Here is a 17,400-nt window from a genome sequence, read left to right as displayed (position 1 = left end):
ACTAAGTATTATTCATCTACATCAATGCAGATCATTCATGCATGTGTTTTCTTAAATACAACCTCATTTGTTTTTATGCTATAGGTCCTCAAATAAATTTAGGACCTTAGCAGGCCTTTTTTTGACTGTTGTACTCCACATCTTTCCTCTGTTGTTCAAAATACCTCCAGGAGCTCTTGAAACACATTGTTAATGCTGCTGAAAAGAGCAGCACATGTCAAGGAAAAAACAAAAAGAGTTCTTCAAAGATAGGTTCTGCTGGCTTTCTTAGACATGATTTTGATTTAGTTTTCCTAAGCAGGAAATTAGGAATTTGTCAAGGATGGAGAAGAGATGCAAACTGCAGAGCTGCAGCCCCTGATAGGGTATGGTCAATACTAATAGTCAAGAAAGAGCCCAGTTTGAACAGGGCAGGCTGTCTGTGGGATTGTGCATTTGTATGACATGATGCATAGGCCAAACATTGGACTAGCATAAATCAGTGGGGAAATGAACTCAGTGGCTGATTTTAGTCAGTGTCCAAGGTGGGAAAGGCCACTGAATGTATCACTGCTTTTTCTCTTGTTCCTTTCCAGTGCTGACTACTTTTAGGGTTTTTCTGGCATCTGAGATTACTGGGAAAAAGATAGATAGCCCATTATGGTTTCTTTTGGAAGGACAAGAGTTGTAATTATCCAAAAATCACAATGGTAACTCGTGTTATCATTTCCTGATGATTGTTCATTGCCAAAATAGAGGAAAACAGATATTCCTCTTTGAATTGAAGAATAATTTTGGAACATATGAGAGGTCAGTGTTTTGAAAAACATGTGACTTCAGTAAATTAGGAATCTGGTTTTTATTTTGGGGTATGGGATCTGTTTTTTGATAAGACACTTAGAAAAATTACACTAATAGCTGCAGAAAGCTGAGGAGATGAGAATGATTTACTTAAACCTACTACTTTGATATTTGTTATTGATAAATTCTGCTCAACTATTTCTCACAGGGAATAGCATTATGTCTCTGGTGGACTATGGGCTGTACATTGATGGGTACTGAAAGTTTAGGAGCTTTCCAGTAATATGGCTCCAGAGGTAATTTTTTCATTTGGGAGCATGGAAATGGCATTGCCATGGTCCTTTCCCAAAGACCCCTTGTCTAATTTGTTTTTCTCCCAACTCTTAATGCATGTTTTAAGGTTTCTGGGGCCGGAGTTCATGGCTTTGCTCCATATGTGTACATGCCAAGTGCAGTGAAGTTCTGCTCCACATCTTTGTTGCAACCATTACAACCAACAACTTCCACAATGGTGACAGCTCACCTCAGCTGACTACTAAAATCTGTGTCAATGTGAAGGAAAGTTGGATGGGGCGTGGAAGGGAAAAAAAGTGATGTTCCTCTAGACTAGGAGGCTGAGCAGCTCAGCCTGAGATAGGTTTCACTAGACTCCCTCCTAGCAGAATATGGGGAAAGCAGTGAAAATAAACAATATCAAAGCACAGTGGGATCCAAGCAGTTCAAGATGTTGAGAGCAGAGTGGAGAATGGGAAGGGAACCTGGAAGGAAGGAATGTAGTCATCAGGGAAAGACTGAAAAAGGGAGGTAGGGATATCTGAAAAGTGGGAAACAGCATGTGCAGATGGCTACAGTCAGGGGAAGCTATCAATGGTTCTGTTCCTCTTTTGCTTTTTGTGAGGAGCTGGATCTCCCAGAAATGTCAGTGAAATGCCAGTCTGTCATCTTTGTATCTTTCCTCTGCTCTGTGGCTGAGTGAAGAGCTCCCCTCTGTTCAAATGCTGGTTTTAACTACTTTCCACTTGCTATCAAAGTGAGAGGGCATAAAGTCCTAAATCAAATGGCAGGAAAGTTTGGGACTCTGTTGAATCTAACACCCTCCTCCATTTTCATATTTTGAAAGATTTATTCACTTTTCTGTCCAAAGCTGCACTCTTCTAAGTAGGTCTTTTCAGTCAGCCACCGTATGTCTGTATCTAAACAGAACTTGAATTTAAACAGCAGTAAATGAAAGAAGTCTCCAGACCTGTGTGGTGCCCTATGGCACTTCATCCATGGTATAATCTGAGACTATAATAAGTTCTGTGTTTTTATTTGGTGCTGTCCTTTTCAAAATAGTATGACCAGAATTGAACACTTTGGAAAGATTTGATGACAATGATCCACTTGGTGCAGCTGTGCTGTAGGAAGAGCATGGCCAGCAGAAGCAGTTCAGGCTGTAGGGCTTTGTCCTGCTGATGGAGCTGATGCACCTTCTACACTTTTCATTTTTTAAGCTTTTACTTTTCAATGCTTTAAAGTTGTGGGCAGCCAACTCTGCAGTCAATATGTATTACAATGAGGATGTCCTCCTAGTGGCTTATCTAGCAAGCTTTTAGAACAAGGTTTTAGATAAGAGCATTGTAGTAGTCTCAAATAAATCAAAAGAAACACATAAGGGGCTTTTCACTGTTCCTGTTTTGACACTTAGCAAGATTGGAACAAAATTTGGTGCTTCTCTTCAGATGTTTTATATCCCAGATAGCTGTGTTGAGATATGCTTGACCAAAATCTACCATACTGATACCTCTTGTGATCTGGTGAGCCTGGCCCTCCTGGTCACCCAAAAAAAAGACTTTCAGTCTAATTTCAAATGAATCATGCTCTAAAAGTGTCTATATTTCTCTGTCTGTGCTACAGAAGGAACTCAGGAGGGCAACCAGCTCATTAACAAAATAGGTGTCCCCGCTGTAAAATCCTATAACTACTTGAGATCCAGACCTCCCTTAGACACCAGCAGTGCTTTCAGCTCACCATCTTGCCTAGTGTCAGCAATGCCCAGAGACAAAGACCATCCTTATCTCTGTAGTGCTATTGTTATGGGAAAGGGTGCCAGGAAATTCTCTACTGGATAGGGAAGAAGTTAAAAAGTCAGCTGTGAAATGTGTTCCCTCTGGGAAGAATATAAGAAATAGAAGAAGCAGGAATACAATTATTCTTGTGTTATCATGGTGGCAACAGGCAATCCCATCAAGCTGCAGAGCTCGGATAGGTGTTGGGAAACATGGTGAGAGAAGGGGCAATAGGGCTGAATAGCTTAGGCAAGCTCATACTTTGCTCATCTAATAATCAGGGATTGGTTTAGTGGTGAACACAGGGGTGGTGTTGGGTTGATGGTTGGACTTGATGATCTCAGAGGTCTTTTCCAACCTTAACAATTCTATGATTAATAAAACCTCTTGATATAGGAGTAAGAGAAATTGAGAAGCTAGTCATCCCAAACTGCTGACTTTTACAAGAAGTGCAAGGGTATATCTTCCAAGTTCCAGAATGCTATCATCTCATTTTACAGGTTCTCTGTAAATTAAGTCTAGTTTAGAAGTGTTGGATGCTGATTCAGCTACAATATTCTTTTGTACCGCAAAGAGAGAGGAAAAAAGTTAATGCTCAATAGAGTTCAGTTTTGATGTCTTTGGTCCCATTACCATGCCAGTTCTGGTCCTACACTTGCATGTTTTGCAAGACCAAGGAGACAGTTTGTGAATGGGAGAGAATGGGAACATAAGCTGTGGTTCTTAAAACAAATAAGTCTTGACGCATTGACCTCAAGCTGAATTTCAGCTTTCCTGGATCAGCAAAATTCTGGGTATCTTGTTTGTAAAACTGTCTAGAAATTCAGTTACTGGTGCTAAGTATTCACATTCCTTCTGAGCTATTTGTTCATAAGTATTGAGATGGGGTTTCTAGTTTTTACCACATATGAAATGCATGAGAAATCATTCACCTATGAAGCAGCCATCTCTATTATGAAATATGGCAACTTGCTAAAGCACAATATAATGTTCTGTACGGCATAAAAGGAGAGCAAACAACTTTTTCTGAGTTAACTACTTAAGGAATTTTAGGTCAGTGAAAGGTAATTACCCAAAAATTAACTTGGCCCATGTGTACAGGCTAACATCTGTACTGCAACATTTAGTTGCAAACTAAATGCCACAGATGTCTTTATAACAAGTAACAGATGCACTCAGTGCTTGGATTTCAGACCTCATCTAAAAATCTTCCTGTTAGAGGTGGCCCTTTCCCTCACTCCTTCCCCAGCCCTACACAGAGCACTCACTACTGGCTCAGGCTGCTGTCTGCTGCACACCTCATGGACAGCCTCTTGTGCTACAGCTTTGCTTTAAAGAAATGAAATTTTATTTGTGACAGCTGGCACTGCAGCCCTTTGTTTGCCAGTCAAAAAATACAGTTCACTGTATGACCAGAGAGTACAGCTAAGAGAGTACCAGCTCAGTGCAACACAGACATTTACAAAGATAACCTCTTACTTGTGTTGGAGACTGCTTTCAGCAGATCTGGTGAGTCAGTGGAAATAAATACTCAGTGCCTTGATAAAGGCACAAACACAGAAAGCAGCAGCCAAAGAAAGCACTATTGTTACAGGATGCTGAGCAATATGAAGTGTTAAACACTTATTTTTAAAGTGAATATTAACTTCAAACTGATGGTACATGTCTTTGTAGGGCACTTTCTCCAATGGAAGCAGAATGGTCAGGAGCATCACGCAGGTGGAAAATGCAATGACTGTGCTAATGCTGCTACACAGGCACAGCTCTGAGGCTGGACATGGGCAGGGCCCAAGTGGAGTCACAATGGGAGATGGCAGATGCATCCTGCACCTTGCAGCATGTTGGATGATGTGCTTGCCTGCCACATGGATGGGCCCTTATACTTTGTGCAGCTTCCAGCTGCCCCTGCAGTGGTGTCTCTTGGCTGGAAGCAGAGTTTTGGTACCCAAGGCAGCTTGTTGCAGAGGCACATGGGCTGGGCTGATCAGCTGAACTGATCCAGGTTCCCTGTAGGATGACCTGGGATTCCCTCTGGCACTGCAGTGATGTCTGCCAGGGACACAGTACAGTCTCCATTTGTCAAATAGTTCTGAGGGCTGTGATGAAGAGGGTGAAGAAGTGGGAATCTCGCCTTCCCAACCTCTGTGGGCACAAATCCTGCAGATAAGTCTGGTGCTGGGCACTCTCAAGGCCTGGGGCAGCTCTGTGTGCTGTTGTTTTCCCAGGCACACTCAGATGTCCTCAGTAATGTGCTGCCCTTTGGTGCAAGTGCTCCACGTGCTGTGCTAGGCACAGGCTGTAAGTGCTGCCTTTCTGACCTCCCCTTTCCTTCCAGAGGACATCTCTGTCAGCACTGGAGCGCTCAGAACAGCAGATCAGGAGAGCATCCAGCCTGGAAGAGCTGCTCCACATCACTCACTCTGAGGACTGGAAGCTGTGGAAATGCAGGCTAAAGCTGAAGAGCCTGGCCAACCTGGACTCCCGCTCTGCTTCCCATCGCTCCACCAGATTTGCTGCTGCTTTCTATGATATTGACACACTGAAAGGTAGGTGCAGGTTTGTGGCCAAGTCTGAGCTCAGCTTCAAGGCCCCTCCCTGATTCTTGTGCAGTAAACTGTGAAGGAGGTGAGGGTTTTCCTATAATATACCCATACTAGAAACAACAGGGCATTTCTTTTTCATTTCAAAATTACTTTGTATAAAAAGGTTTCAGACAACAGCCTGAGTACACCTCCCTGTCATGTGGCCAAATCAGGCTTATTTTCTCTGCATGCTCTCCAAAGGGAAGATGTAGTGTTCAGGGATTTGTCAGTGCACAAAAGAAAGAGAAGTCAATGTACAAAAACCAGGTCAGAATGACTGGATAAGGGGCTGGAGAGCAGCACTGTGCTTCATCTCAGAACCTGCTTGCAGGCAGAAATGAATAAACTTTACTGCAGGCATAGAAATCCATTTTTTATGATATAAGGCACTGCACCAGCAGCAGAGTCTGGGTGGGAACTGAGAGAAAGAAGGCATTGCCCTAACCTTGATCTGTTTGGGGAAGTTTCTCCAGAGAAAAGACCTCGAGGCAACCAACCAGAAACTAAAACTGGAGAATCACAACCTACTCCTTCCATCTGGAGCAAGTCTGAATATTGCTCCTTGTAGCTGTGATGCTCAAGAGGAATTACATATTCATGGATGAAAAACAAAGGATCAGTTACTATATTTTGGTCCAGCAAATGGACATCCTACAGCAAAGCTAAACTGTATCCTAATGAAGGACAGGCTGAGATAATCTTTGTTGTCTTTATCCTGCTGTGATATTGTCATATCACTTTCCTTTTGGGAAATCAGATATTACTGATCCTGTTCCAATACCACTTTTACAACAACCCCAGCCACATTCACACACCATTACTCAGCTAAATTATGTCTGAAGAAAGGCCTTAAATTGCTTCTCTGAGCCACAACACAGAAATGTGTATACAAGTGGCTGTCTGAAGAGGATTTTCATATCACAGGCATGGCTTTTCACAGAAATTTTGTACAGAAAAAAAGTTAAAACAAATACACACATGAAGAACAATTAAGACAGCTTTTAATAGTGATAAACATTTTGCTTACATACCCTTGTAATTCTACTCAAAACCATTAAAAATCCATAGTTATTAGTAGTAACCAGAGTCAAGTGGTGTAATGCTCTACTCACTGTTGCTCATTTAGTGAACACCAAAACACCAACATTTCTGCAAAACTAAAACATCCCTTTTGTCAAAACAGCATGACAAAAGGAGATGTTATTAAATGTTACTGAAGCAGGGAACATTGAAATGGGCATTTTTCAATGGCAGAATAGTGTGACTCAATATTTATAGCATAAATGACTCAATATTTACAGCATAAATATTGTTCAGATAATAAGGTCACTATGACATTTAGTGTGCTGTGAATTATTTGAGATGGTCACAGGGCTTGAGCACCTCTCCTGTGAAGTCAGGCTAAGAGAGTTGGGGCTGTTCAGCCTGGAGAAGAGAAGGCTCCATGGAGATCTAATTGCAGCCTTCCAGTATCTAAGAGGGAATCTAAGCTAGTATCTCCAGCTGCAAGACAACTGGAGAGAGGCTTTTCCCAAGGGCATGTAGTGAACCTAAAAGAGGGTAAGTTTAGATTAGATATTAGGTTGCCCAGAGAAGCTGTGGATGACACATCCCTGGAGGTGTTCAGGGCCTGGATGGATTGAATATTGAGCATCCTGGTCTGGAGGAAGATGTTCCTGCCCACAGCAGAGGGGTTGGAATTTGATGATCTTTAAGGTCCCTTCCCAACCAAAATGTTCTATGGTTCTATTTTACTATGGTCATATTGATAAAGTTTTCTTAATAGCTGTTCCAAGTGTTCTGCTTGGAACTGCTATTAAGTTGCTTGCTATTTTCCCTTTGAAAGTCTAAATTCAGACACAGAGATGTCAGCTTTCTCATTAAAAGTCAAGGTGCTGAAATTCAAGTTAAAAAAAGCCCATTGGGGCTGGCCATTCTTCCATTCAAAGTGGAATTACTCCAGGACAGCAAGTACTTTTGTTCTAATATATTAATATGTTCAAGATACTAAAGCTCCTTTAAAAAACCACAGGCCCATAAACATGTATTTCTTTCCCACACCCTTTCCAGTCATTAAACAGTGACCTTTCTGCCAAGTGCATCTGTTTTGTTTTAATAAAATATTTTGATGAGAACGCTGGGTCAAGATTTATCATTGTTTCACTAGAGTATCTTCCACAGCACTCCAAATTCCATCAGGGAAAATTCAGGACTTTGTTCCTCCTTTCTAAAGCTTTAACAATGAATTCACTGAAAGTTTGTGTCACTTCACCAAACCACAGTCTCCCCTGAGCTGCTCAGTCTCTAAGGACTGCAGCACTTTCAAGCTGGAGACTGTATCACGGACAAATTTCTCAGAAACTGCTCTGTGCCTGGTCTCAGAAATGACCAGGGTGACAAGATGAACAAGCTGTGACACTCGGTTGCTTGGCAGCCAGTTCCTGTAGCAGCCCTTCTGCTAAAGAAGTGGTTAATAAAGTGAGGATGTGTGCAGCTGAAAGGTCATCACTGCTTGTGCTCATTGAAGTGACATCTGAAGTGATTACATGCACATACATTAATGAGCTTGGCAAACACTTTATTTTCTATTTTAATGTTAGGATTAGATTGGTGTTTTGATAGAACTAACATTACTCTAGAAAATTCTATTAATTTTAATGATTATTCTTCTCTTAATTTATGCCTCTTTTTCACAATTCAGACATCAAAATCTTATTTCTTGTACTCTCTGCATGACTGAAAAATTGAGCAAATCAACCATGTTGAAGGACTTCTCAGGAATAAACAAAATTATTTAAATATACAAAGTCAGTTGAAGAAAAAGTTAAAAATAACAAAAGGAAATTCAGGAATGAGAAAAACAGATCTTCACCTGAAGGTGAGGAATAGCTTGTAGGTTAAAAGTATTCCAAGATTTCTTTTTTCTCAGAACTTCTCTGTAAATGTAGGAACTTCTTTTACAATAGTAGGGAGGTGGACTGTGCTGGAAGAGAGACCTTTTTTTTTTATAGTTTAAAAGTTGCTTTTCATCTTTCATAAGCCTGATGTAAAGGGTAAAGAAGAAAAATGTTTTTCATCATTTTAATAAGAACTTAAAGCATAAGCATTGATGACTCGTGAGCAATTCCATAACTTGAATCAAGTAAGCAAAAGGCAAAAAAAAGGAGAGACACCTCCTGAGAAAACTCAAGACTGTATTATGTTTATTAGATAAATGTCACTTTTTTCTCTGTCTGGCTCAGGCAGTTAATGCATTATTCCTTCTCACAGTCAGAATTTGACAAATCAGTCAAGCCCAGTCTACTAGTCTACAGCAATTCAGAACCTTAAAGATGCCACAGTGTTCTGAACAGATGACTCACGCTCGAATTCATATTGCTGTTATTCAGCCTGAACCCCCTGGTGGTGCTGAGGTGTGAGACTGTTTGTCTTGGATTTCACTGGGCATTTTGGAAACTGTGCTCTCTGGCTGACATCCACCAGGAGCACTCAAACCCTCTGACCAGAATCTGCTAGTCATTAATGTGCTTTTGCACCAAGGCCTGGGCCCTGCTGAGTCCGTGCTGGGGTGCGCTCAGAGAGAGGATAAAGTGAAAATAAGGAAGGCTACCCAGGAGCAAGGGGGAACAGGGTGTGGGGCAGCCTGGCCAGACAGACACTGTGGAGCTGGGGAAATCAATGCAGCTCTACCTGATCTGCTGGAATTAACAGAGATTTTGCTCATTTGCGTTGAAAGCTAAAGGCAGATAAATGCAACAACCTCTCTGCCGGTGCAGCTGGTGTAAGTTACTGGGATAATTTTGCACTCAGAGTCCCTTTGGTCCTTAGATTGATCCAAATAAGTGCAAATTGATCCAAGTAAGTGCAAATGGCCTGCCAGCACTTCCTTTTTATTTATATAATGCTTCTGCTTCACTAATCAAGAGGTTTAGATTTGCCATGATTGCTCATAAAAATGCTGTTTTCTCCAGTCATAGATGAAGAATGGCAAAAGACTCAGTGTGTGCCAAGGGAAACCTGTGTGGAAGTTGCCAAAGAACTGGGTACAACAACCAACAAATTTTTCAAGCCTCCCTGTGTGAATGTGTTCAGATGTGGAGGCTGCTGCAACGAGGAGAGTCTCAGCTGCATGAATACAAGTACAACTTACGTGTCGAAAACGGTAAATGAGGCTATTCATCTGTTTTCTTTTTACCTCCTTTTACCAAAAAGGGAGGGGAAGGAGGATGTTTGGTTTCTGAGATCCTGTTATGAAAGATCTGTCTGCGCTATCATAACAAACAGAAGAATTAATTCTTTATCCATGTGGAGTGAATGCAGGAGTGTACAATAGCATTTTACATCCATGTTGCATTATTAAAAATTGTTTATATAGGCGTAGAGATGGAAAATCAGGTCCTGAGAAAGTGACTGCAGGCTCATGATGATCAGAGGTTAGATTCTTCTTTAAAATATTGTCACTTGGACTGGGGACCCCTTGAGATCATTGTCTCCTGGGAATCCTCTGTATCCAAGGTTTAAGCCCAGGAAATTTTGTTGTGTTGGGCCTCTGCACTTCAACATTCTCATCTGTGCCAAGAAGGCTGGCTAATAATTTTGGATGTGCAATTTTGCAAGCCAAAAGAGGAGACATATTCATGAGGAGAGACCAGATGCTCTTAATTAGCATGCCTCAGGATCTGAATGTCCCAGTTCACACACCTCTTAGGGAAAGAGAGGCACAAACCAGAAGTCAATTCTTAAATGGGTGCAACAGGCAATACCCAAGTTTTAATGAGCAGTCCCAAAAACTGAGCATAGAGTAGCCAGACAGCTTCTTTCTGCAGACTCCCACTAGAGGCTATGTACAGAGATATCTTGCTCCAATGGGTGACTGAGCAGGGCTCCAACTTTAGTACTTTCAATCCACCCTGTGGATGAAACCATCCATCATTCATCAGCAATCTGGTCTAGTGGGTGGCCCCCCTGCCCATGGGAGGGGGTAAGGGGTTGGAACTGATCTTTAAGGTCCCTTCCAACCAAGCCTTTCTATGATTCTATGATTCATACCCACAGATGAAGCTCATGGCACTAGTCCTCTTTGATAAACCTTCATCTTGTGCATTCCTATTTCACTTGGCGTAATAAATGAAATTGTACTTAGGAAAAAGCCTTTTTTTTAAATCATAATAAAGATCAAGGGCAATTGTTTCAAAAAGAAAATTGAAGCCCTTATGGGGAACAGGTCCAATTCACTTCTGTATTTATTTTGTGTTTGTTGGAATGTAATTCCACTGTGTCTGGTTGTACTGGAATATAGCTGGAGTAAAATAAATCAGGGCCTGTCCTTCTTGCGTCAATGCTCATTAGTTGCTTTCATTTCACACCAGAAGGGGAAAGCTGTTATGAGCTGTTGGCCACACACAAAAGACATCTGATCAGCTCAGGGAGCTAGGTCAGGCTAAGAAGTATTTATTTATTTATGTGTCTTTTGAGCAGCAGTTCATAAGTGTGTTGAAAAACTGCAATTTTGCAGAGTGTAACATTCCTTTAGCATCCTTCAAAATAAGCATTCACTCCAAAGTCCCCAGCTAAGTTCCATTTCTGGATACACCACCATCAGTCCAGATTTATTCATCTAATGGAATTATTTCCATATTCCCATATTAGTGAGAGGATTTTTTTCCTTGGTATAAAATATCAGCTGGAGGCTATTGGTGCCACCTAGTTAGACACTGCAACATGTAAGTTTTAATGCCTGAGCAGTCTGCTCAGGAATACTTAGTCCCTGCAGGTGGATGCAGCTTTAAGCCAGGACAGGCTGGCACACCAAGATGTGCCCAACGCTTTGGTTTCCATGGGAAGGAAGCTGATTTGAGGGGCAGAGGGAGTGTGGATCCCTTCAACAGCTCCTACACAGAGCTGCCCAAGGAACCAGAGCCTCCTCAAGCCCACTCAGAGATCACGCAATAATCTGGATGCACTGAAAGCAGGCTGCTCTGCTCCTTCAGCTCCTGCTGTAGTCAACAGAGAGACAGTTCCAGGATGATTCCCTGCAGAAACCCAGCTGCAGCAGAATTAACTTTCTTCTATTTACTCCTGTTTCTTCCCTCTCTGAGGAGGGTGTGGAGGTTAAGTTAGGTCCCTAAAGATGCATACTGTGATTATACCCAAGGACAGTTAAATAGGTCTCTGTAAGTAGTAGAGACTCAACTGATGGTACAACCAAAACCAAAGTTCTCAATACCTACCTCTTTCCCATTTTGCCCTAGCATCCAAAAGAGGTTTTTGTGTTTGCTTGCAAATAATTTTGAGTAGTCTTGGGGGTTTAATAGCTGTAATACAGCACTAGGATGCCCATTTTGGCAAGTTCCTACCTTGATGGGCATTGCTTACTCTTCAAAACCCTCAGTGCTCTTCTGTATGGTAACTATCTCCAGATAAGAGCTGGGTGGGAAATGGTGGAAAGGAATACAAGATTTTTCTTTAAAATTGTAATTATTAATTAACTATTAACTGTAGAATGGAAGCTGAAAAATAAATGTTATTTGTGCCATCTAGCTCTTTGAGATCTCGGTTCCCTTGACAAGTGTTCCTGAGCCTGTGCCCATCAAAATTGCCAATCACACGGCCTGTAAGTGCACATCAACCACCCAGCGCCAGCAGTACACCATCATACGAAGGTCTGTCCAGTACCCAGAGGAAGATGGGTAAGTTCCCTCCTTTGCAAACTTCTACACACACTGAAATTGTTTTGTCCCGATTTGCATGTTATAATGGTCCCTTCTCGTTCTGTTTTCCCGACAGGTTTTCTGAATAACTTGCTTATCACTCAGGGTTAGAAAATTCACCCAAACCATGTCAATTTTAAGTGAATGATCATCAGAATCCAACAAACTGATGGCCAGTTCAGCAGCATCTGGAGTCACTAAGATTTTTAGGTTCTTTAGCAGGGACTCAAAGTGCTCATATTGGCACTGTGCTCCACTGGAGCTATTTGTGAATGTGTGCACAAATGTTTTCAGCCTGACACAGCAGCTCTGCTCGTGCATTATTTAGTCAGGGCACACTGAGTGCTCAAGCTAAAGCCCTCTGTCACACTTTATGGCACGTTGGGTCAGAATCAATGTGAATCTTGGCTTTTCACTTTTTGATCCAGTCTTGGTTTGCATCTCTTGGGCTCGTGGGTGGGAGAAAAGTGACCTCACATCTCACTCCAAAATGTGGCATAAAATACAATTACTCCTGGTGAGAAAAGGCTACATAAATAAACAAAAACTCTAGAAACTGAAATAGCTTGAGTGACTCACTGGAAGTCAGCTCGAAAATCTCTGTCAAGCCCTGCATTTGGCATTTGGTCCCCATCACTGCCCTTGAGCTGCACATTGGGGTAGTGAGAGGTGTCATTTCAGCAAAGCCACTCCAGCTCTCCCTCAGCCTGCTGGCCACTTTGAATCCTCTTTCTTGACAAATACAGAAGAACCTCAGTCTTTTTTCAGTTTGTGAGTTTCCCCCCCAGAGCAAAGGGTCTGAAAGTCAATCTGTTCCTCTGACACTGAAACAGTCTCCTGTGCATCCATGAGCATGGGCAAATTAAACTGGAACTGAACCTCCTGCCAGCATAGCAAAATTCAGTAAAGCTACACAACATGAATACTGCAGGACAAAGACCACCCTGCCTGGGGTAAAGCTGTTTCATGGCAAAGTGGAGCTGCAAAACTGTAGCTTTTTCCTAAGGCTGTATCTGAAATAGGTGCTAAACTTCCTTCCTGTGTCACTGGGAGCCAGAGAGCTCCCCCCTGTCATCAAAGGCACCCAGACCCCGTTCCTTCTGTTTGCAGCAGCAATGCACACTGTAATGCCAGGCCTTCAGTGGGACAGGTGGCAGACCCAGCACACCAGCAGCTCATTTTGCCAAAAGGCTACTCTGATGCCCCTAATTATCTTTTTTTTAAATTCCTATCTCAATTTCTTTTTCTTCTAGATGCCCCTTTACCAACAAATTTTGCCATAATGGATGGATCTGGGATAGTGACAAATGTGAATGTGTTATAGACACACAGCACTCCAACAGACGAGAAGGTAAAGATGGAATGACAAAGAGACACTTTTGCATACTCTCTCCAAGCTCTTTGTCTCTCATTCTGGTCTTCTCACTTTTTTTACATTGAGAGAGTTAAAGTTTTTATTCCACATCCCTAGATAGACTTGGATTATGGTGTGGAAACTCGCCTGAAAATAAACACACATATGTGCTTCCCCTCATCTCATGTTTTTGGTTTTTTTTTTTTTTTTTGCTTGAATGTTTTACTCTCTCTGTATCAGCAACCTGAGTAAGACCTAGGAAAGTATTTATAAGATTTTGTGAAGTAGGCACCCTGTGCAAATTTTTATTTCACACGTGCCTTAAATTCTATGACGAGCATTAGGAAATCTTCTCAACTATAGAAAAAATGCACTAGAATACATTGCATGGGGCAGGTACTTTCTTTTTATAATTATTTTATCTTTAGTTTTTAAGAAAGTAATTAATAAGCAATAAGATTAAAAAAAAACAGTCCTGCACATTACCTGTTGTCAGTGCAAAAAATTATATAACTTTTCAAAATACTTGAGTACTTTTAATGATAATCCTAAGTTATTCAGGAATCCTTCAAACAGATATACCCTACATACTCAGGAGCATGTGTGTATACTTCTTCAGCTCTGTGGAAGGAAATGGAAAAGGATAAAATTTATGGAAGAATAGTAACTGCCTTTCTTCCTCTGCTTCTCCTGTAAAATTTTAATTTGTCAAAGAAAATTGCAGGAAATATTCTGGGTGATAATTGTGTACGCCTAAACATACTTGTTTGCAATAAATATTAAGAGAAATAAATTTTTCTTCAAGTCCTGTGTAAAGTTTTTAAAAATTGTTTTTCTCAGTAAATTGTATTGGTTAAAATAACACAATCATAGCACTAGAGAAAACAGAGAAGGAAACCTTGCCTTTGTGCTTTAAGCTATATTCAGCAAGAGAAAGAATAAACCATTCAATCTGGTGAGCAATTCCTAGACTAGCAAACTAAAATAAAGCTAAATAACCTCATAAACTGGTCTACTGCAATCAGTATGTTAATTAATTCTCCTAATGTTAATAAGCAAGAAATAATTTGCATAGTGGTTTTTGTTGGATCTTTTCTCACTCTGGATAAGATCCTCTGCCCATCAGGTTAGGCAATCAAACACAAGTTAGACTTTTCAGTCCAGAAAAGATGAGTACTCTATTTTAGCCTGAGTCTGAAGGACTGAGAATAGCCAGAGCCCTCTAAACTCAGAGTCTTTTGTATAGTCAGCTTGGAGCATTAAAATCTGTGGCTTGCAACAAAGGCAATTATGGCTTTTGTTGACATACACTCAATACTTCCTCACAAAAATACCATTCTCTGAAGTACATTGTGTTTGGCAAGTGGCTGGGACAAAATAACTTAAAACTGTCTTTGATGTTGAAACAAAGTGAGATTGAAACACTCAACACCACTTCACACATGCCAGGTTTTATCACCCAAAGGGAAGGGTTTGTCTTCCAAGAATTTTGGGCAGACTCCCTCCTTGCTTTCAATAGGCCTTAGGTTTTACTCTGTTGAGATACTGGTTTTTCATCACTGAGAAAATAATAATGAAAATTTCTTTCAAGTAAGGTGCAAGCCTTTGCTGGCCACTGAGCTCAGGGATCAGATGGCAGAGGTGCAGGTTACATTTCACATTCCATAGGTTATATCCAAGAGCTAATTGTAAAGCTACAGGAAATTACCTTCCCAATGACACCTTATATGCCATGACCTTTAACCAGGGATGTGCTGCTTGCATTTTAATAAAGCTTTCACAAAATGTGTTCCCTTTTTGCTAGGATTAGCTTCATATTGTGCTCCAGATGTGCATTTTCAGGGAAGATATTAGACAGTGAGTTCCCTTGGCTGTTCTGGCTTATTTTCTGAAACGAGGTATTTTCTTTCATCTTTGACAAATATGAATGTGCTCCTAGTTGAAGTGCTAGGCCAGCTTGCCCCATAGTAGACATAGCATTACTGCTAAAAAAATTCTGCAGGGACTGTGTAGTGAAGTACACATGTGATGGGTGTGGTAGTTTGCATGGATGTGCCTTTTTGTCACGGGTACAAATCCTAAATCCTAAAACTAAAGACTAAATCCTTTTGAGATTATCTTTTTAAAACTTCCTGTCCAGTAAATATTTGTGCATTCCAAAGCATAACACTAGGCTCTTGCAATATACATCTCCCAAAATTTTTTTTTGTGCTAAGTTCAACCCACAAGAAATAGCAAAATTAGAATAAAGTGAAATAATCAGCGCAACCCTCTTGAGTCCTATTCTGCACAGGAAGTTGCAACAGAAATTGTGAAGTCTAGAATCTATCAGAAAGTACATGTGTGAGTCCTAATGAATATAGAACATACAGAGTCTCTTCAAAAGCAGGATTTATCCATGTAAAGCTTACTGCTAAAAGATGTATGTGCTTTTGCAGGACTCCCTTCTCTTGCTGAGCTGGCTATGTGTGGACAACATATGGAATTTGATGAAGAAAATTGTGAATGCATCTGTAGACATAAGTGTCCCACAGATTTCTTTCAAAGTAAAGAGAACTGCAGCTGCTATTTGTGTAGGGAGAGCCAGGAGAGCTGTGCCCTAAAACACAAGATATTTCATGCTGAAACCTGCAGGTAAGTGATCCTTGCCATTCAGGGTCTACACTGCAAGAGCTGAATTAGAGATGCAAGTGTTTAATTGGCTGGGAGGTACACTTGGGATAAAAAGCCTTGCTGAAGTTAGGGAGATAATAATAATAATAATAATAATAATAATAATAATAATAATAATAATAATAATAATAATAATAGTAGTAGTAGTAGTAGTACTTATAGTATAAAAGGACTCCAAAGTTTGTTTGTATTTTTAAGAAATCTGGACAAGGCTGTTATTCAAGTGTCAATACTTACTACCTTTTTTTTTTTGCTAATTTTTAGGGAATGATGATTAAAACTGTACTACAACTGGTATTAGTTTTTGCAATGAGATACAGTTTTGTAGGTAGGCAGGACCCATCCTGTGCCAGCTGTTCTCTGTGCCAGCTGAAGGCAATCTCATGGATGGTTAGGGACAAAGGCTCCCTAAATTTGCACACAGAGCACACAGAACATTCCTTATCCAGTTTGTCCTCAGAGCAAGTAATTTTCTAAACCTAATGCAATTTTGTACACATATAAATCTACTCAACCAGCTCTGACTCCACTGAGAAGCAGGAAAATGGTTCTGGGGCTACTATGCTCCATGAATTTCCCTAATCTGTTTGTATTATTAGTTTTGAGATATCTACTCAACCAGCTCTGACTCCACTGAGAAGCAGGAAAATGGTTCTGGGGCTACTATGCTCCATGAATTTCTCTAATCTGTTTGTATTATTGGTTTTGAGGTTTCTGTGTCAAATCTCAGATAGAAAATGCCCTTATGGATTAATTAAATTTTAAATTTTTCAGAAAGCTTTGGTCCCATGTAGAGGCCCAGGAGCATGCAGCAGCTTAGTCTCAAAGTTTATATAAGGATAGTCAGCATCCAGTTTCCCTGGGTACCTTGGCAGAGCTGTAGCTCACTGAGTGATCCCCAGAGGGTTCATTCCCAGTGATTTCATAGGTTCATTCACAGGGAAGATGCTGTGGAAGAATTAACATTTGCATCTTCAGGTTCAACTTTGACAACAAGGACAAACACAAAATAGAAAGTATAAAAATAGCTAAAACAATTAGCAGAGCTAAAACTGAGCATGAAAAAATTGGTTATTTATATGTTTCAGATAGGTGGGAGGGGAGCAATGTAATCACTTGTTTACATGAATTTGGCTTCTAGAAATTCCTGTAACCTGGATGCAGGATACCTTAATGCCAGACTTCCATGCAGTATTTCTGGAGGAGCAAAGCTGAACCATGAAGCGAGATCAGCTGCTTTTCAGAGTCCAAGG

General features: G+C 40.8%; 1 protein-coding gene across 1 annotated transcript in view; it reads left to right on the top strand.

The window, feature by feature from the left end:
- Nucleotides 1-17,400, top strand: part of VEGFD (vascular endothelial growth factor D) — a 30,748-nt gene that overhangs the window by 12,398 nt on the left and 950 nt on the right. Inside the window, exons 2-6 of the mRNA XM_058825689.1 lie at nucleotides 5,164-5,374; nucleotides 9,382-9,572; nucleotides 11,951-12,099; nucleotides 13,374-13,471; nucleotides 15,913-16,108. Coding sequence (XP_058681672.1) covers nucleotides 5,164-5,374; nucleotides 9,382-9,572; nucleotides 11,951-12,099; nucleotides 13,374-13,471; nucleotides 15,913-16,108 — 845 coding nt within the window. The remainder of the gene's footprint in view (nucleotides 1-5,163; nucleotides 5,375-9,381; nucleotides 9,573-11,950; nucleotides 12,100-13,373; nucleotides 13,472-15,912; nucleotides 16,109-17,400) is intronic.

The sequence above is a fragment of the Ammospiza caudacuta genome, chromosome 2 (genome assembly GCF_027887145.1).
Source record: "Ammospiza caudacuta isolate bAmmCau1 chromosome 2, bAmmCau1.pri, whole genome shotgun sequence".
Lineage (NCBI taxonomy): Eukaryota > Metazoa > Chordata > Aves > Passeriformes > Passerellidae > Ammospiza > Ammospiza caudacuta.
The sequence above is the reverse complement of the archived record's forward strand: the minus strand, read 5'-3'. Positions and strand labels throughout refer to the sequence as shown.